Genomic DNA, 21,446 nt, shown 5'->3' with positions numbered 1-21,446 from the left:
AACATTATAATAAGCAGGGAGTCACTAAATATTACCATTGAAAGAAAAATTTAGCAAAGTCTAACACTTCCTTCTAGATACAGAATGTTCACAGTTGTTAAATATACTTGGGTTAATGAGCTTTAACTCATATATATATACATATACATATATATAAAACTACTATATATATGTATATATGTACACACACATACACACATACACACACACACACACACACACACACACACTTACACTTTTTTTGGCCAGTCCTGGGGCTTAAACTCAGGGAGTAGGCGCTGTCCCTGAGCCTCTTAAGAATTGTGCTCTACCACTTGAGCCACAGGGTCATGTCTGGCTTTTCTGGGTAGTTTATTGGAGATAAGAATCTCATGTACTTTTCTGCCTGGGGTGGCTTCAAACTGCAATCCTTATATCTCAGCCTCCTGAGTAGCTAGTAGGCATGAGCCACCAGGTAACCTTCTTGTAATTGTTTCTCAATGTGAGGATTCCAAAACCAAGGTCATGTACAAGTGTTTTTGTATACTAGCCACAGCAGCAAATGAAAGAAACTTTAGAAAGTGTATGCAAATTCTCCAACTGAGTCTACTAAGGAAGACTGAGGGCAACAATCTGATGAGAAGAAAGAGTGAGAAGCAAATCCTAAATATTGGAGTGTGAAGGCAGGATATATTTTCCAAGGACTCCCTTCAAAACCCTCATCATCCCCTTATTTCTCAGGCAGTAGATGAGGGGGTCCATGGCTGGGATGACCAATGTGTAGAAAATGGAGAGGATGTTATCTTGTTTGGGACTGTGGAAGGAAATGGGCAGGACACATATGTCTATCACAGACCCATAACACATACCAACCACAGTAAGGTGAGAATAGGAGGTGACAAGGCTTTCTTCCTCCCCTTATTTGTGGGCATGCAGAGCAAAGGAAAGAGAATTTACATGTGGGAGACCAGAATTGCTAGAAGTCAGGGAATCAGGAACATCACACCCACCACATAAACCATGAGCTCATATATAGAGTTGTCTGCACAGGCCAACTTCAGCCGAGGGTGGGGGAATCTCACAGAACAAATGTTTAATCATCCGGTCTTTGCAGAAGGGATAGTGCATAATGTATATGGTGTATCCAAGGCCACTCACAGAGGCAAGGATCCATGGACCAAGAGACACTTGGTCTCATGAGGATCATATAGTTGAGAGGATGACAAATGGCCATGTACCTTCCATAGGACATAAATGGTAGGAGAGACTTTGCTCCACTTAGCATCATTTCAAGGAACATCTGAAGGGCACAGCCTCCAAAGTAAATGGTGTTATTTGCACACTGAAAGTCTGATGGTCTTGAGGGTGATACTTGATGTGAAGAGAAGATTAAGGAGAGAGAGCAGGGGGTACGTGGACACGTGGAGCCTCACGTCCATGATGATGAGCAGGGCAGGAGCAGCAGCCCATTGTTGGTCAGGACTGTGATTGTGGCACAGAGCAGTTCAGGAAACCCACTGTCATTCAGGATGCGCACCAAGATGAAGCCGCTTCCCAAGATGGAGTTCCAGATCTCCGTTTTGTGGGTAGAATCAGGCATCTGGTGTAAGCTTTCAGTCAATATGTGAGTAGACTCAGACCAACTGGGACAGCCAACAGAAATCCCATAAGACAGCTTTCAATTTCTAATATTCCTTCTGTGCTTATTGATTTTTCTCTGTGTTTTCAGGGAATTATAATGATATTTGAGTTAAATGGGTTACAGATATGCTGATTATTACTAACCATTATATGCTTGGGGCATATAATGTCATATTTTATACAAATATGTAATATATATAATGCTTAATCAAATATACTGCATCAGAGTCCATATTTTCACGAAGAAAGAAGACCATCCCTTCGTTTATAATAAAACCTTGGTATTTGTATAGAATCTAATTGTTGTCATGCTTAAAATTTACTTGTAACTGTATCTCATTAAAAAAAAATTATTTAGAGCTATGTCCTTTGCCATACAAAAGCTCTGCAGTTTAATGCAGTCCCACTTATCCAGCCTTTCTCTGATTTGTTGTTATTCTTGGTCCTTATTAAGAAAGTTTCGTCCTGTGCCACAGAGGCCTAGTGTATCTCCTATTCCTTCTTGTAAAGTTTTTAGTGTGTCAGCTTTTACCTCCAGGTCTTTGATCCATTTGGAGTTAATTCTAGTGCAGGATGACAAAGAAGGATCCAACTTTAATTTTCTGCAGGTGCTTAAGCAGTTCTGCCAGCACAACTTGTTGTGCTTTCTTCCATTCTATTTTTTTGGCTCCCTTGTCAAAGATTAGGTGGCCATAGGTCTGTGGTAGAGTATTGTTTGAATTTTGAATTTATACGCCTTCTTCGCCCTTTCAAATGCACATGTTTAACAGCAGTGGGTTTATGCTGGAAAGCATGCAACATATCACAAAATTCGAACACAAATCATGATCGAAATGGGAACTAACTTTAGATTAAAGTGGAAACCTTAAAAAATAAAATAAAAGGGAACACCTTAGCAATGGCCACAAAATCATTCATAGCCCTTTCTTCTTTCTTTCTTCCTTCTTCCTTCCTTCTTTTTGTCTGTAGTGGGGCTTGAACTCTGGGCCTGGGCACTGTCCCTGAGCTTTTCAGCTCAAGACTAGTGCTCCACTAGTTTGAGCCACATCACCACTTCCAGTTTTCTGGTGGTTAGTTGGAGATAAGAGTTTCACCAACTTTAGTACCTGAGCTGGCTTTGAACTGTGATACTTAGGTCTCAACATCCTACGTACCTAGGATTACAGGTGTGAGCCACTAGCGCCTGGCTTGTTTTTTTTTTTAATACAAAAGAAAAAGCTAGAAAATGATAAAAATAAATTTAATTGTTTGGAAATAACAGAGCACAGAAACTTTTTTTTTTTGCCAAGTTCTCCAGTAAACTAAACTAAGAAGGTGATAGGTTACAAGTAACTTGAACACAGGATTGTGCATCTTTACCTCCCTTGGCAATTACCTCAGAAAACATACATGTAGACACAGCTACTCCATTCACCCCACCTCACACATGGGCTGGACTTAAAGATACTGTAAATATAACAGGAGTCCAAACTTATTTTTTCCCACCTGTCATTTTTCACATGATCAACTGATCTGAGTTAATTCTCCCTAGACAGAAACTTCTTAGATAAATTCCGACAGTCAAGGTGAATAAATTTGGTTTCTTAAAATCTAGTTCATGGGCAAGGGAAGTAAAGAGAGAATTATCAAAAGAAGAGATTAAAATGGCAGAAAAGCATATGAGAAAATGTTCATCATCTATGGTCATAAAGGAAATGCAAATAAAAACAACCCTAAGATACCACCTTACCCCAACAAGAATGGCCAAGATTTTGAACTCAGACAATGACAGTTGCTGGCGGGGTTGTGTAGAAAAAGGAACCCTACTACACTGCTGGTGGGAATGTAAACTAGTTCAGCCACTCTGGAAAGCAATGTGGAGGTTTCTTAAAGAACTGAAAATAGACCTTCCCTATGATCCTGCCATACCACTTCTGGGCATCTACCCTGAACACCATAACCCAGGATATGATAAGGACACCTGCTTAGCTATGTTCATCTCTACACTATTCACAATAGCCAGGCAATGGAAACAACACAGATGCCCTACTGCAGATGAATGGATACAGAAAAGATGGTATATATAAACAATGAAATTCTACATAGCCAACAGACAAGAGAAAATAATTGTCCCGTCCGGCGGGACGTCAACTAGGGCCAAGAACCTAGAGGGAGGAATGAAAGGGACAGGAGACACGAAGAAGGCAGCAAGACAAGAGTTCTGATCAAGCTGCGAATTTTATTTTTCACACAGGGGCTTATATGCCTCTTCAGGAGAGGCAAGAGGGGGTTGGGGTATTGCTCAGGGTAGGAGGTCAGGTGGTAGGATGTTTACATATCAATACAAGCAGGCAAGAGTTGCTTAGTGACCTTAGGGCAAGGAACTATGCAGGCACATTCTTATGCTAAGAATTCAGGGAGGAGGAGAATGTCTCCGACAAATAATGGCATTCACAGGAAGTGGATGAATCTAGAGCGAATCAATGAGGAAGCCTACAGAGTAGGAGAAGATCTTCACCAACCATACAGCGGACAAAGGCCTCATATCTAAAATATATCAACAGCTCAAAAAATTGAATCACTCCAAAACTAATCTCCAAAGTAACAGCCATCCCATTAAAAAATGGGCCAAAGACTTAAAAGAGAGTCTTCTCTGAAGAAGAAACAAAAATGGCCTATAGACACATGAAGAAATGCTCAACATCTCTGGTCATAAAAGAAATGAAAATCAAAACAATGCTAAGATTCCACCTCACTCCAGTTAGAATGGCTAGGATCAGGAAAACGAATAATAACAGATGCTGGAGGGGATGTGGCCAGGAGGGATCACCACTACACTGTTGGTGGGAGTGCAAACTCGTTCAACCACTATGGTTCTATGGCTAAACATAGAACTCCCCTATGACACAGCAATTCCACTACTTGGCATTTACCCAACCATCCAGAAACTAGGACATACTAAATCCACTAGCACAACAATGTTCATTGCAGCATTATTCACCATAGCAAAGATATGGAACCAACCTAGATGTCCCTCAGTTGATGAGTGGATCAACAAGTTGTGGTATTTGTACACAATGGAATGCTATGCTGCTGTCAGAAAGAATGACATTGCCCCATTTGTTGGAAAGACTTAGAAAAAAATCATATTAAGTGAAGTAAGCCAGACTCAAAGGAACTTAGGCTCAATGGTTTCCCTCATTCATCATAATCAGTAGAAACCTTGGGCTCTCCTAGCAGAGATTTGCAATAGAGCAAAACCTTGATACATAAGGCCACATAGTATGAAGCTAATTGAAAGGACCTCCAGGATATTGAAACAAAAGCCATATAACAAATGATTGTTGTCCTTAATGTCCTATGTTATCTCTCATCTCTTTTGCTGTCCCTTGGTTATCTCATATTGTTACAGTATCTCACTTTGTTATCTGATATATTGGATATATTTGTATTTGGTTATTTGAAATTGGATAGGGAAGGGGGGAAATCAAGATGAGGGGTGGGGGGTAAGGAGGAGGGAAATGGAGACCAAGACATGTGAAAGGGTATCAATGTATGTGAATTAATGCACCTTCTATCTGGCAAATATCATGTAACCCTTTTATTAATTACAATAAAAATACTAAAAAAATTTATTTAGAAAAAAATTACAATTCTCTAAGGTAGCAGAGTATAAAATTAATCCTCAAAAATCAACTGCCTTCCTTTATGCCAACAGCGAGAGGATTGAGGCAGCAATCAGGAAAGGAACTCCTTTTGCAATAGCCTCAAAAAAAATAAAGTACTTAGGAATTAAGTTAACTAAGAATATAAAGGACCTTTATGACGAAAACTTTAAAATCCTGAAAAAGGAAATAAAACCAGAACTGAGGAAATGGAAACACCTTCTATGCTCCTGGATTGTCAGAATTAACACCGCGAAAATGGCAAACTTGCCAAGGGCTATCTAAAAATTCAATGCAAAACCTGTCAATATTCCAATGTCATTCTTTAAAGAAACAGAAGATGTAATCCAGAATTTTATACGGAACAATAAGACCCCGTAGAGCAAAAACAATTCCTAGCAGAAAGAACAGCACAGGAGGAATTTCAATTCAAAACTTTAGACTCTATTACAGAGGTTTGGTAACCAAACAGCTTGGTACTAGCACAAGAACAGGCCTAAGGACCAGTGGAATAGAACTGAAGACCCAGAAATCAACCCACAGAGCTATGGCCAGCTAGTCTTTGATAAGGGAGCCAAAAAAATAGAATGGAAGAAAGCCTCTTCAACAAGTGGTGCTGGCAGAATTGGTTAAGCACATGCAGAAAACTAAAGTTGGATCGTTCTATCTCATCCTGCACCAGAATTAAATCCAAATGGATCAAAGACCTTGAGGTAAAAGCAGATACAAGGAGATACACTAGTTCTCCTTGGCACAGGTCGAAGCTTTCTTAATAAAGACCCAGAAACAACGAATTAGAGAAAGTTTGAACAAATGGGACTACATTAAACTGCAGAGCTTCTGTATGGCAAAAGACATAGCAAGTTAAATAGAAACCCCACAGAGTGGGAAAAGATCTTCACTAGCCATACAACAGACAAGAGCCTCATATCCGAAATATGTCTACAGTTAAAAAAATTGACCTGATATATCGGATATATTTGTATTTGGTTATTTGAAATTGGATAGCGAACGGGGGAAAACAAGAAGAGAGGAGGGGGTGGGGGGGAGGGAAATGGGGACCAAGACATGTGAAAGGGTATCAATGTATGGGAATTAATGCACCATCTATCTGGCAAATATCATGTAACCCTTCTATTAATTACAATAAAAATATATGAAAAAAATTGAATCTCTCCAAAATAAATCTTGAAACAATCATGCCATTAGAAGGTGGGCTAAAGACTTAGAGACTTCTCTGAAGAAGAAATAAGAATGGCCTACAGACATATGAAGAAATGTTCAACATCTCTGGACATAAAAGAAATGCAAATCAATATTTAGTCTTTTGAGGAACTGTCATACTGCTTTCCATAGTGGTTGAACGAGTTTGCACTCCCACCAACAGTGCAGTAGGGATCCCTCCTGGCCACATCCCCTCTAGCATCTGTTCTTATTAGTTTTCTTGATCCTGGCCATTCTAACTGAAGTGAGGTAGAATCTTAGAGTTGTTTTGATTTGCATTTCTTTTATCACCAGAGATGTTGAGCATTTCTTCATGTGTCTATAGGCCATTTTTGTTTCTTCTTCAGAGAAGAATTGCTTTAAGTCTTTGGCCCATCTTTTAATGGGATGGTTGTTACTTTGGAAATTAATTTTGGATTGTTTCAATTTTTTGAGCTGTTGATATATTTTAGATATGAGGCCTTTGTCTGTTGTATGGTTGGTGAAGATCTTCTCCCACTCTCTAGGCTTCCTGATTAGTTACTAGCTATGTCCTTTGCCATACAAAAGCTCTGCAGTTTAATGCAGTCCCACTTATCCAGCCTTTCTCTGATTTGTTGTGATTCTTGGTCCTTATTAAGAAAGTTTTGACCTGTGCCAAGACGGTCTAGTGTATCTCCTATTCCTTCTTGTAAAATTTTCAGTGTGTCTGGTTTTACCTCCAGGTCTTTGATCCATTTGGAGTTAATTCTAGTGCAGGGTGACAAAGAAGGATCCAACTTTAATTTTCTGCAGGTGCTTAACCAGTTCTGCTAACACCATTTGTTGAAGAGGCTATCTTTCTTCCATTCTATTTTCTTGGCTCCCTTGTCAAAGATTAGGTGGCCATAGGTCTGTGGTTTAATATCTGGGTCTTCAGTTCTATTCCATTGTTCTTCAGGCCTGTTCTTGTCCACTACTTGGCATTTACCCAATTATCCAGAAACAAGGACATACTAAATCCACCAGCACAACAATGTTCATTGCAGCACTATTTACCATAGCAAAGATATGGAACCAACCTAGATGTCCCTCAGTTGATGAATGGATCAACAAGTTGTGGTATTTATACACAATGGAATTCTATGCTGCTGTCAGAAAGAATGACATTGCCCCATTTGTTAGGAAATGGAAAGACTTAGAAAAATCATATTAAGTGAAGTAAGCCAGACTCAAAGGAACTTAGGCTCAATGGTTTCCCTCATTTGTCATAATCAGTAGAAACCTTGGGCTCTCCTAGCAGAGATTTGCAATAGAGCAAAACCTTGATACAAAAGGCCATACAGTAGGACGCTAAATGAAAGGATCTCTAGAATATACAAACATAAGCCATATAATGAATGATTGTTATTCTTTTTTTTTTTGTGGGTCATGGGCTTGAACTCTGGGCCTGGGCGCTGTCCCTGAACTCTTCAGCTCAAGGCTGCTGCCTTACTCCTGGAGCTACAGCCCCACTTCTGATTGTTATTCTTAAGGTACTATGTTATCTCTCATCTCTTTTTCTGTCCCTTGGTTATCTCATATTGTTACTGTATCTCACTTTGTTACCTGATATATCAGCTATATTTGTACTTGGTTATTTGAAATTGGATAGGGAAGGGGGGGATTGGATAGGGAAGGGGGGAAACAAGATGAGGGGAGGGGGTGGGGGGGAGGGAAATGGAGACCAAGACATGTGAAAGGGTATCAATGTATGGGAATTAATGCACCATCTATCTGGCAAATAAAAATATATTTTATTACAATAAAAATATATGAAAAAAAGAAATGCAAATCAAGACAACTCTTAAGATTTTACCTCACTCTAGGTAGAATGGCCATGATGAAGAAATCTAATAACAACAGATGCTGGAGGGGATGTGGCCAGGAGGGATCACTACTGCACTGTTGGTAGGAGTGCAAACTCCTTCTACAACTATGGAAAGGAGTATGGTGGTTCCTCAAGAGACAAACATAGAGCTCCCCTATGACCCAGCAATTCTACTACTTAGCATTTACCCATTCGTCCAGAAACAAGGACATACTAAAGCCACTTGCACAACAATGTTCATTGCAGCACGATTTACTATAGCAAAGACATGGAACCAACCCAGATGCCCCTCAGTTGATGAGTGGATCAACAAGATGTGGTATTTGTACACAGTGGAATTGCATGCTGACATTGCCCCATTTGTAAGGAAATGGAAAGACTTGGAAAAAATCATATTAAGTGAAGTAAGCCAGACCCAAAGAAACATAGGTTCAATGGTTTCCCTCATTTGAAATAATTAGTACAAAACTTGGATTAAAATAGCTCAAAACCTAGATATATAAGGCCATATAGGATAAGGCTAAATGAAAGGACCTCCAGGATGTGGAAACAAGACCTATACAATGAGTGAATATTGTTCTTAATATGCTATGTTATTTCTCATCTATTTTGTTGTCCCTTGATTATTCTCATATTGTTACAGTATCTTACCTTGTAATCTGGTGTCAGTTGTATAGCACAGGCATTGTAGGAAAAGGAAAAGCCACCCTATTACCTGAGATTCACAGTAATACCCTGAACATGTAACATTAGTTCTTTCTTTCACAACTCTGAAATCTTGGTGAGGTGAGGAAGGATTAGGTCTGAATACAATGAATGTAAATGAGAGTACTGTTGGAAGGGCTTTAATTGGAAAGAACAGAGAGTATGGGGAGTGTAGGAAAACATCCACGTGTCCTACTTTTTGTAAACACAGTCCTGGTTGTTTTGAAGGCTAAAGTGGTCCTATGAAAGTGAAGTAAAAACATCATTTCATTGTGTAGACTGGCTGGTCTTGATGCGTGGATTCCACAACCTCTTCCCACAGGCATTAGGATTCCAAGTTCAAAAGAGCCTGGCAAATTTCATTTGGCATTTCTGACATACTTTTTGGCATTGAGCAAGTATGTAGAAGAGAGGGATTTGAACTGATACTCTGTTATTTGATGGTTCCCTTTTTTCTCTCTCTCTTTTTTTTTTTGGCCAATTCTGGGTTTGAACTCAGGGCCCAGACACTGTGCTTCAGCTTTCTCAAAGCTAGTGCTCTACCACTTTAGGCATAGCACCACTTTTGGTCTTTTCTGTGTGGCATGGAATCAAACCCAGGGCTTCCTGCATGCTAGGCAAGCAGTCTACCACTAGGCCATACTCTCTGCCCTTGCTAGTAACGTACCATTTATTTGGGAATGCACATCAAATTATTGGAGTAATAAAATTATGTAATAAAAGGGAGGATTTACATTTGTTGTATTATCAGTATCAGGGTATGAAGTCAGGGTCTAACTACTTGCTTGGCTTTCTTGATCTCTAGTATTTACTGCATCCATGCCTCCACTTCTCATTTTTCTGGATTATGGAGATAGATGGATTTCATGGATTTTTCTACCCTGGCTCACACTGAATCACAAGATTCCAGGTTTCACTCTCCTGAGAAGCTTGGATTGCAGGTGGGTATGAGCCACTGGAACTCAGCCAGTACTGAAACTTGTTCCAGACAGTTAATATAAAATTCTAAAAACTTACACCTGGCCAGTAGTACTGAGTAGTCAATATGTTCCTTCATGTATACAACAGATATCTGTCAAAGTGCCTAGAGCCCAGATGAAAGTGAATTAGGCATGAACTATGAGAAACTAGATAAGTAGGTATCAGAACAGTAATTTTTGGTCCTGTTGTTCAAGATTCACAACCTCCCTATGGTTTCCAGAAACAAAGATAGAACCTTTACCTATAAAGAAGGAAGACACAGCCTGAAGCCCCTTCCCAGTGTCCTGGAATTAATTAGGGACAGAGGAAAGAGGAGGTATTTCTTCTGAGAATGTGTGGTCATGGCAGTCAGCAGATTAGGTAGGAGTCATAGTTTCCTGGAGTCCCCCATGGCCAGTCCTGTCTGGTGAAAGGGACCAAGGGAGTTAATCACCTGAGGATCCAGGCAGGATGCTGGATAAGCCAGTCACTGATGGTTTCCAAATGTCCTCATCCAGTTTCCAGGTGAGGAAGCCTCATAGCACTGCAGGGGTTCTGGCTGAGTCTGGAGTCTATGAGAGATGTGCCTGGCAGAGGATTGAGGAGACCTATATGGGCACAGCTCCGAGGAATCACAGCCACTGTCTCTGGGGCAGCTGGGATTCTGGCCTTGTCCCTGGAGCCTTATCACAGTCTCCTCCTCCGTGGTAACATGGGCTCCCAAGGAAATAGTTCTCCTGGAAAGTGGGTTTTAATGAATCCTCTTGGGCTTGCCCCTTGGCCTGCCACTTGCTCAAACATTGCCCACTGAAATGACTCTAAAAAGAGGTCCTGTGGATTCATTTTGTTTGATGTGCTTTGATCATGGAAGACCCTGATTCAATAGCTGGTATCAGTACCTAGCCAGCAGCAAGGGGCCATGGCCAGCCTCGGTCTACCTGACAAAGGGAGTCAGGGCTTCCATCACTGATCATTAGTTAACATGCAATGCTTATGTGATGTGTGCCTCTATGCTTTTCCAGTTGATTTTCTCTTGTCTGTCCTTGGCATTGATGGCACACATGAGCCTCTCTATCTCTACTCAGAGACCAGATCCATACAGATGTTATAAAGATGACATAGCTCTCATTAAGAGCAACAATCACAAAGATAAACCTCTTGTTTCCATAACCTGGAGTTCATTTCATTTAGTCTCATCCTGTATGACCATATATACATAGGTTTTGAAGTATTGTAATCCTCTCCTAGGAGAATCCTAAAGGTGTACTAATTATTACAAATGAGGGAAACGGTTGAGCCTATATTCCTTTGCTTCTGGCTTACTTCACTTTTTTGCAAGTCTTTCCATTTCCTTACAAATGAGGTGATGTCATTCTTTCTGAAGGCAGCATAGAATTCCACTGTGTATATGTACCACTTCTTCTTGATCCATTCATCTACTGAGGGACATCTGGGATAGTTCCTTATCTCAGCTATGGTAAATAATGCTGCAATGAATATTGCTGTGCTAGTAGCTTTGTATGCCCTTGTTTGGGTAGATGCCAAGAGTGGGATTGCTGGGTCATAGGGGAGCTCTATGGTTAGTCTTTTGAGGAACCGCCATACTGCTTTCCAGTGTGATTAAATGAGTTTACACTCTCACCAACAGTGTAGTAGCAGTCTCTCCTGGCCACATCCCCACCACCATCTGTTGTTATGATTTCTTGATCATGGTAATTCTAACTGGAGTGAGGTGGAATCTCAAAGTTGTTTTGATTTGCATTTCTTGTGTGGCTAGAGATGTCGAGCATTTCTTCATGTGTCTATATGCTATTCTTATTTCCTCTTCAGAGAAATCTCTCTTTAAGTCTTTAGCCCATCTTTTAATGGGATGGTTGTTTCTTTGAAGATTTGTTTTTCAGAGATTTAATTTCTTGAGCTGTATGTGTATTTTAGATATGAGACCATGTCTGTTGTTAGGCTAGTGAAGATCTCCCACTCTCTGGGTTTTCTGTTTAACTTGCTGGCTATGTCCTTTGCTATATATTCTTATACATTTTATGGAGTTGAAAACTTCTTCCTTTTTTAGTATTACATATATAAGCCTATTTCCATGTTTTTTTGCAACAACTATTATCAGTGTAGGTGTGTGTGCTATAAGATTATATTTGAAACATTTCATACCACAAGAGCAGTTGCTTTCTCTTCAAGTTATTGTACCTTTGCTCCCTGTACACATTTATTTCTGCTTCCTTTATTTTATAACTTAATCATACACAATTTAAAAAAATTCTGACAGTTTTAAAATAGAATTGCCAGGTTGAATTTTTTCAGCCCTTTCTATTGTGGAAATGTATTGGTCATTGTGCCATCAATGTGAACTTCTCCTCAGCATAGAATGCAAATGCAGTCATCTATTATTATTCCCTAATAATAACTTTTTTCTTAATACTGCAGAAATCCAATATACTTTTGGCAAGTCCTTAATACTTTTCTCTATGTAAAATTCAAAAGAAAGGTACAGTCTTTAAGACGGCATGCTACTGGTATTTACTTAGTCCCACCCTGCTATGTGAAATCGAAATGACAGTGAGTCTACTCTCTACTTGGTAACAAATAGAGCAAACCTTAGACATCCATTCAAAACCTTTGTACTATTTTTGTTTTTCTTTTGTGTTGTTGGTTAGTTTGTATTTGCGAAGATAAGGGGACACAGAGAAGGTGGGACAAAGGGTCAAGAAACACAACAGTGGATCTTACTATACACTATGTGGAAAATGAGCTGTACATCTTGTGCATGTACAGGGATAGGAGAGAAAAACTGGAAAAGAGAGAGGAAAGGGGAGCCATGGCTCAAAAAGAGTTGTACTATTTTTGTGGCTCATGCCTGTAATCCTAGCTACTCAGGAGGCTGAGATCTGAGGATCAAGGTTCAAAGCCAGCCTGGGCACAAAAAGATCTGAGACTCTTATCTCCAATTATCCTCTAGAAAATGGAAAATGGGGCTTGGCTACAGGGTGAGGTGATAGCCTTGAGTTGAAGAGCTCAGTGACACCACCCAGGCCCAGGGCAGGGTGGTAGCCTTGAGCTGAAGAGCTCAGAGACAGTGCCCAGGCCAAGTTCAAACATACCAAAAGGAAAAAAAAAGAATTGTACTCATTACCTGATTCATTTAACTGTCATCTGTATAATACCTATGCAAATAAACAAACAAAACCTTTGTGGTACTGACCTTTTTGAATGAGGGATTGCCAAGAGACTTTAATGGGATGTATTTGCACACAGTATGTACAGTAAAAAATACAGAAATAACTTTAAAATGTTTTTATTATTTTAAGTATTTGTACAGATTCCCAATTCAACATATTAATTTATAATAATCTTAAAATTTTTAAAATTATTTTAAGTATTTTTACAGATTTTCAATTCAACGTATCAAATTATAATAATCTTAAAACATTTTAATTGTTCTAAATATTTGCACAGATTTCCAATTCAGCATATCAATTTATAATGCATCTAGACAAATGTCATCATTTCCATCTTTCTCCCCTAGGTCTCTCAACTTCACCCATCCCCTCAAGTTACCACAGGTCCATTTCTACAATATGTATATTGAAATGATGACTACTCCCTTGCTTTCTCCATTTGACTGTCACTACCAAACAGAGCACACATTAATTTTCTGGTATCCATTTATTAGGCTACAAATTAGATTGGGGCTAGACGATTGCAAACCATATACACCATACTTCACACAATACGTTTATTCATATCTGCACATTACCATGCATATGTTCATACGTGTTTATATAATATAGATATAACTTTCACATATGAGAGAAAAAACTAGCCTTTGTGTTTCAGAGACCGATTCACTTCAGTTAATATAATTTGTTCCAGGTCCATTTCCCTGCAAACAACATATGTTTATTCTTTTTGATAACTAAGTAAAAGTCTATTGGTGTGTGTGGATATAGTCATTTTCCTTGATCATTTAAAAAGTTTATGCAATAGTCACAAAGCATTCTATTATTATTAAAGAAAGGAGTAGTATGGCTATTTGACAAGGAGAAGGAATAGTAAGAGGCAGGTCCTAATCCCTGGGGTGAGAAGGCAGAATATGTTTCCCAAAGACTCTCCTCAAGGCTCTCATCACCTCTTTATTTCTCAGGCTGTAGATAAGGGGGTTCAGGGCTGGGGTGACAACAGTATAGAATACAGAGAGGATGTTGTCCTGTTTGGGACTATGGAAGGAAATGGGCAGAACATATATAAATGTGGCAGGGCCATAATACATCCCAACCACAGTCAGGTGGGAAGAGCAGGTGACAAGGGCTTTCTTCCTGCCCTCATTTGAGGGCATGCGGAGCACTGTGAAGAGAATCAGTGTGTAGGAGACAAGAATGGCCACAAGTGGGGTAATTAGGAACATCACACCCATCAAGTAAACCATGAGCTCATATCTAGAGGTGTCTGCACAGGCCAACTTCAGCAGAGGGGGGATCTCACAGAACAGATGCTTCACCATCCGGGATTTGCAGAAGGGGTAGTGCATAGTGTAACTGGTGTATACGAGGGCGCTCAGGGATGCTAAAGTCCAAGATGTGGCCACCATGAACCAAAGCACTCTTGGACTCATGAAGGTTGTATAGTTGAGAGGATGACAAATGGCCACATACCTGTCATAGGCCATAAAGGCTAGAAGCAGATCTTCTGTACTGCCCATTATCAGTGCCAGGAACATCTGAATGGCACAGCCAGCAAAGGAGATGGTGTTATCTTTCAGGAGAAAATCCATGATGGCCTTGGGTGTAATAACTGATGCGAAAAGGAGGTCAAGGAGAGAGAGCTGCCTGAGCAGGAGGTACATGGGCACATGGAGCCTGGAGTCCATGGTGATGAGCAGGAGCAGCAGCCCATTGTTAGTCAGAGCCAGTAGGTACAAGAATGTGATTGTGGCACAGAGCAGTTCAGGAAACCCACTGTCATTCAAAATGCCCACCAAGATGAAATTGCTGCCTAAGGTGTAGTTCCAGACCTCCATTCTGTGCATCGAATCAGACATCTAGTGGAAGTCTTTCTAAGGGATTTCTATCAATATTTGGATAGATTAAGCCAAGTGTCTTTGCCAGCGGAAACCATTTTCCTCCATGCTTTCTGATTTTCTCAATGTTTTCAGTGAATTATAATGGTCTTTCTGTAAAGTAGTTAGTAAACAGGTAGGTTACTACTTACAATTAAATTCATCCTATATATAATTAATCGAATAGAATCCACCAGGCAAATAACTTCATCAAGAAAGGAAAAATATTCTTCAGTTCATAACAAAAACATAACTACTTGGGAGTAGAATTCATTGTTTAAAATTTTCTCATAAATAAATTTTTACCATGTTTTTTCATTAACCTGATATCTGCCTCTACTATCATGTCTCAAAATGGTTCACTCCCTTCACACAGTTATCTCTGAGTTTTAGTCCCATGATCTCTTGTGGTTGTATAGTTCATGTAGAAGAAAAACAGTTCTTGTAATTGGAATGATTGGGTGAGATAGGCTTTAATAATAACTTGGTAGACCCAGCACAAAGATATTTAATTTTTTCAAGATAGTGGCAAAATGTTTACTCAGCGGAAGCCAAGACAAATAAAGAAATGGGATTTCTGGAGGTATGGCAGCAGGTTCTGGTAGTAAAAAGTGTGTATGTAGGGTACCACGTACATAGTAAGGTCACTATAAGAAAGGCAAAACATATCACACTAGCTAGGATTCACAGCAACATTCTGAGCATGAAACATATTCTTTGCCATCATAATTCTTAGTACTAGGAGAACACAACGTAAATGATACTACTGTGTATGGAATTGAATTGGAAAGGACCTGGAATATGTGATATATATTAATGTATTCACTAACTTGCCCTTCGTAAACACATTCCTGGTGGTTAGGAAAACTAAGAGGTGTTGTGGAAGAAAAGTAAAAGTGTACACATATATTTCTATCTTCTGAGAAAGAGAAATTACTATACACTCTGTTTAGAGGGGAAGAGTCCTTTCGATAAATTGCTGGTAAAATAGCGAGGTTCAAGAAGTGTGAACCTCACACTGAAAATATCACTCTGAAAACTATCCTCAGAGGTAGAGACTGATAGAGGAGAATTATTACATTTCATGGAAATGCTCATTGCTCTGGATTATTGGAGATGTAGTCTCATGAACTTTTCTACCTAGCTGACTTTGAACAATGATTCTTCAAGTATCAGCATTTTGAGACTGTAGGATTATAAGCATGAGCTACATGAACCTGATCAATACTGAAACATTTACCATAAAGCCAGCATCAGAAATTTCTAAAAACTTAGGTCTGGTCAAGGGTACTGAAAATTACAGATGGTTTGACATATACAAATGTGAGCAGGTAGCTATGAAGCCTGAGAAATTAGGCAGTCTGAGAGCACAACAGGAAGTTTTGCACTTGTTTCTCTAGATTCAGAACTTTCATATACTTTATAAGGAAAAAAGAGAGAGCCCTTACCTCCAAAGAAAGCTATAGCCTCCAGACCACACCCAAAGTCACTGGAATTCATTTGGGCCATCAAGTGGTTCAAGATGCTGAGGAAACAGGAGGGATGCCTCCTAAGAGGGTGGGTGTAGCTGTGCATAGCTGCCACTAGAGCCAAGGGTCAAAGGTGCCTCCTGACCTCACCATAGCCAGTCTTCTCTGAGGAAAGAAAGGGATAAATGTAGACAATCACCTGAGAATGCAGGCAGCTGTCTGGGGAGAACTCAGGATGTGACTGCTCATAATGTCCTATCCAGTGTCCTTTCACAGGTGTGCAGTGTGCATGCCTGGATCTTGCGTTCCTGTACTCAGACTTTTATATACCCTACTAGGTGGAATCCATGATGAGCTTTACAGGATTTGGGGAAAGAAGAATGGCAGGGCTGCTCCAAGGAGACCCACCACTGATTCTCCTCGCTGTTTATTCTCTGGGGCAGTTGGGACTCTGGCCTTGTCCTGGGGGACTTATCACACTCTTGATCTTCCCTGGTGACACCGACTCTCAGGTTAATTCTTCTCCTGGAAACTGGATTTTAACAAATTCTCCAGGGCTTACCCCCTGCTTGCTATTTCTGCACATCATCTACTAAAGTTGACTCTGAGTCCTGAGAACTTGTTTTGTCCCACATATTCTGGCTACCTAAGTCCTTGATTCAACAAATGGTGTCAATTAACTGACCAGATGACAACACTCTTGTCTGTTATCCTCTGTCCAAGGTATCAAGGGACTCATGTCTGTGTCAGGGCTGCAATTCTCCTTTCCCCTCCCTGTGTCTCCTCCTGGGGAGCTTAGCAGTGTACTTTTGTTAACCTCGGGTCTTCCTTCACTGACTTATAATTAACAGGTGACACTGATGTAATGGATGTCTGTATGGATGTCAAGTTCTTTGTTGTTCCCATCTACCCTCTTGTGGGTGCACACAGGTGCCTATCCATCTGTGAGCAGAGGAGGGGTGTGGACAGGACTTGAGATGATGGCATAGCTCTAGCTTTCAGCTGTCACTGCTTCATTTCATGCCTTCCTCTTCTCTCAGCCAGCTCTTCCCTTCTCAGTCTCCAGTCTCTCTTCAGTCATTCTTCTCACCAGTCAAGCCTACTGATGTTTTGTTATCTTATTACCCTTAACTTTCTAAAAAATGAATGATACAGTCTTATATATCACTTATAATATATATATATACTCCCAAATGTTACTGCCCCAAACAGTTCATATTTATGAATTATTTTTGTAGTAAAGAAGGAAAGAATGAGTCTTTTTCTGTTGTTCTATTTTAATAGTGAGTATATTGTGAAGGTCATGTCTCAGCTTCTACTCTAGCTTCTATCCAGGTCACATGGTCTCACTCATTGCTCCCATTCCATTCTATGCTGTAATTCTCTTCTGTGTAACACAATTTCCCTGAAATGAGGGGAGTAAGAAAGCCCTTGTAACCTGCTGTCTTAACTGGCTATGCTAGGCATGGGTTATGGAGTTGCCACATCCATGTTTGTTGCTCATTCCTTCCACATTCCCAAACTTGACAATAATATCTCAAATTTTTCCACTCAGTGAACCCTGAGTACTGAATCCCTCACCTACAGCTTAGGAATAATGATGTTTGGGGGTGGGTTGGGGGTTAGAGGACAGTCCTGGTAAAACAGATGATTTAGGTACACTCTACCCTCTAGGTAGATCTCAGCTGGCTTCAGAACTAATTCTACTTCAAAGTCAAGGTCTTATTATAGTGGTACAACTACTACAGTGCAGAATGTACCTTTTGATACAGTAATATAAAAGTGTGATTGAATGTCTTGATTACTCTTTAAATATTCTCTTCAATGGGTTTGTTATAGGGTAGCAGTTTCACTATTTTATATTACTTTTGCTTAACTGTTATATTACTTTTTCTCTCCTCTCTATGATCATCAGTCATCGTCGTCGTCGTCATCATCATCATCATCATCATCATCATCATCATCATCATCATCATCAATGGTGTTGGAACTCAAGGTCTGGGTGCTATCCCTGGCTATTTTTTCTTTTTTTGTTTGCTCAAGGCTGGTGTTGTAACCACTTAAGCCCCATCTCTACATCTGGCTTTTATTAGTTAAGTGGAGATCAGAAGTTCAAGGACTTTTTGCTCTGGCTGGCTTTGAACCATGATCTCAGATCTCAGCTTCTGGAGTAGCTAATATTACAGTGTGAGCTGCTAGTGTTTTCAGGATTACCATTCTTTTTACAACTTGGTTTCTACCCTGTCCAGGAGAGTTGCACAAAAAGTTTTAAAAGTTGTGACTGGGATTTTGGCTTAGTGCTTGCTTAGCATGCAGAAAGACCTGGGTTCAATTCCTTGGTTCCACACACCTAGAAAAAGCCAGAAGTGGTGCTGTGGCCTAAGTGATAGAGCTCTAGCCTTGAGAAAGCCCAAGGACAGTGCTCAGGCCTTGACTTCAAGCCCAGGGACTGGCAAAAAAAGTTTTGAAGGTTTATCATCAATTGGATATCGCCCCTGAGCTTTCTGGTTCATATTAAATCAGTTTGAGAACCAGTGATAATTTCATAAAGGTTCCCTTATTAGGGCTCAGAGATTTGCACAAATTATAATAGGGTCATAATGACAGACAGTTTTTTTTCTGATATTCTGATGTCATAGTTTTCAGGTATTCATGTCATGTTCCCCTTTTTTTCATAGCTTGGATCTTCATGTGTACTCTGACAGGTATCATTAACTTTCTGTGTATTTGTGTTTTGTATTTCACATGAGATTATTTCATAACACTTAAAATTCAAATATTATAAGGATATGATTCCATTAGAAGAAATCATCATTAACTTCTGTAATTTTTACTATATTTTTGTCTCACTGGGAGTTGACATACACACCATTGTTTCACTCTTCCTTTTTTTTTCCCTGCCAATACTGGGGCTTGAACTCAGGGCCTGCTCATTGTCCTTGGACACTTTTTGCTCAAGGCTAGCACTCTGTCATTTGAACCAGTGCTACTTCTGTCTTTTTCTGTGTATATGTTACTGAGGAATTGAACCTAGGGCTTCATGCACGCCAGGCTATACTACTGTCCCTCACCCTTCCTTATAATAAAGTGAGACAAGCATAACAAAAATGTGCTTTTCTGTTTTTTTTATTGTAATTAGTAAAAGGGTTACATGATATTTGCCAGATAGAAGGTGCATTAATTCACATTCATTGATACCCTTTCACATGTCTTGGTACCCATTTCCCTCCGCCCCACACCCCCCTCCCGTCTTGGTTTTCCCCCCTTCCCTATCAAATTTCAAATATCCAAATACAATTAAATTCAATATATCAGATAACAAAGTGAGATACTATACCAATATGAGATAACCAAGGGACAGCAAAGGAGATGAGAGACAACATAGTACATTAAGGACAACAATCATTCATTATATGGCTTTTGTTTCACTATCCTGGAGGTCCTTTCAATTAGCTTCACATTATATGTCCTTATGTATCAAGATTTTTCTCAATTGCAAATCTCTGCTAGTAGAGCCCAAGGTTTCTACTGATTATGACGAATGAGGGAAACCATTGAGCCTAAGTTCCTTTGAGTCTGGCTTACTTCACTTAATATGATTTTTTCTAAGTCTTTCCATTTCCTAACAAATGGGGCGATGTCATTCTTTCTGACAGCAGCATAGAATTCCATTGTGTACAAATACCACAACTTGTTGATCCACTCATCAACTGAGGGACATCTAGGTTGGTTCCATATCTTTGCTATGGTGAATAGTGCTGCAATGAACATTGTTGTGCTAGTGGGTTTAGTATGTCCTTGTTTCTGGGTGGTTGGATAAATGCCAAGTAGTGGAATTGCTAGGTCATAGGGGAGTTCTATGTTTAGCCTTTTGAGGCACTGCCACACTGCTTTCCATAGTGGTTGAACGAGTTTGCACTCCCACCAACAGTGTAGTAGTGATCCCTCCTGGCCACATCCCCTCCAGCATCTGTTGTCATTCGTTTTCCTGATCCTGGCCATTCTAGCTGGAGTGAGGTGGAATCTTAGAGTTGTTTTGATTTGCATTTCTTTTATGACCAGAGATGTTGAGCATTTCTTCATGTGTCTATAGGCCATTTTTGTTTCTTCTTCAGAGAAGACTCTCTTTAAGTCTTTGGCCCATTTTTTAATGGGATGGTTGTTACTTTGGAGGTTAGTTTTGGAATGATTCAATTTTTTGAGTTGTTGATATATTTTAGATATGAGGCCTTTGTCCGTTGTTTGGTTAGTGAAGATCTTCTCCCACTCTGTAGGCTTCCTGCTTAGTTTACTAGCTATGTCCTTTGCCATACAAAAGCTCTGCAGTTTAATGCAGTCCCACTTATCCAGCCTTTCTCTGATTTGTTGTGATTCTTGGTCCTTATTAAGAAAGTTTCGACCTGTGCCAAGGAGGCCTAGTGTGTCTCCTATTCCTTCCTGTAGAGTTTTCAGTGTGTCAGCTTTTACCTCCAGGTCTTTGATCCATTTGGAGTTAATTCTAGTGCAAGGTGACAAAGAAGTATCCAGCTTTAGTTTTCTGCAGGTGCTTGACCAGTTCTGCCAGCACAACTTGTTGAAGAGGCTGTCTTTCTTCCATTCTATTTTTTTGGCTCCCTTGTCAAAGATTAGGTGGCCATAGGTCTGTGGTTTAATATCTGGGTCCTCAGTTCTATTCCATTGGTCTTCTGGCCTGTTCCTGTGCCAGTACCAAGCTGTTTTGAGAATTATAGCTCTGTAATAGAGTCTAAAGTTTGATATTGAAATTCCTCCAGCGCTGTTCTTTCTGCTAAGAAGTGTTTTTGCTATACGGGGTCTTTTATTATTCCATATGAAATTTTGGATTGCCTTTTCTATTTCTTTAAAGAATGATGTTGGGATGTTGATGGGTATTGCATTGAATTTGTAGATAGCTCTTGGCAAGATTGTCATTT

General features: G+C 39.8%; 2 protein-coding genes and 1 pseudogene across 4 annotated transcripts in view; 1 reads left to right on the top strand and 2 right to left on the bottom strand.

Annotated features, from left to right (window-relative positions):
• Positions 1–21,446, top strand: part of LOC150053280 (uncharacterized) — a 187,980-nt gene that overhangs the window by 94,867 nt on the left and 71,667 nt on the right. The gene's annotated exons all lie outside the window — the stretch shown is intronic.
• Positions 643–1,579, bottom strand: LOC150053287 (olfactory receptor 2AG1-like; annotated as a pseudogene).
• LOC150053286 (olfactory receptor 2AG1-like) lies at positions 14,057–15,007 on the bottom strand. The gene has a single exon (XM_090348598.1). It carries the CDS (start codon positions 15,005–15,007, stop codon positions 14,057–14,059), a length of 951 nt encoding a protein of 316 aa, XP_090204724.1.

The sequence above is a fragment of the Megascapheus bottae genome, chromosome 16 (genome assembly GCF_031878675.1).
Source record: "Megascapheus bottae isolate mThoBot1 chromosome 16, mThoBot2.hap1, whole genome shotgun sequence".
Lineage (NCBI taxonomy): Eukaryota > Metazoa > Chordata > Mammalia > Rodentia > Geomyidae > Megascapheus > Megascapheus bottae.
This window is presented reverse-complemented; position numbering and strand designations above follow the sequence as displayed.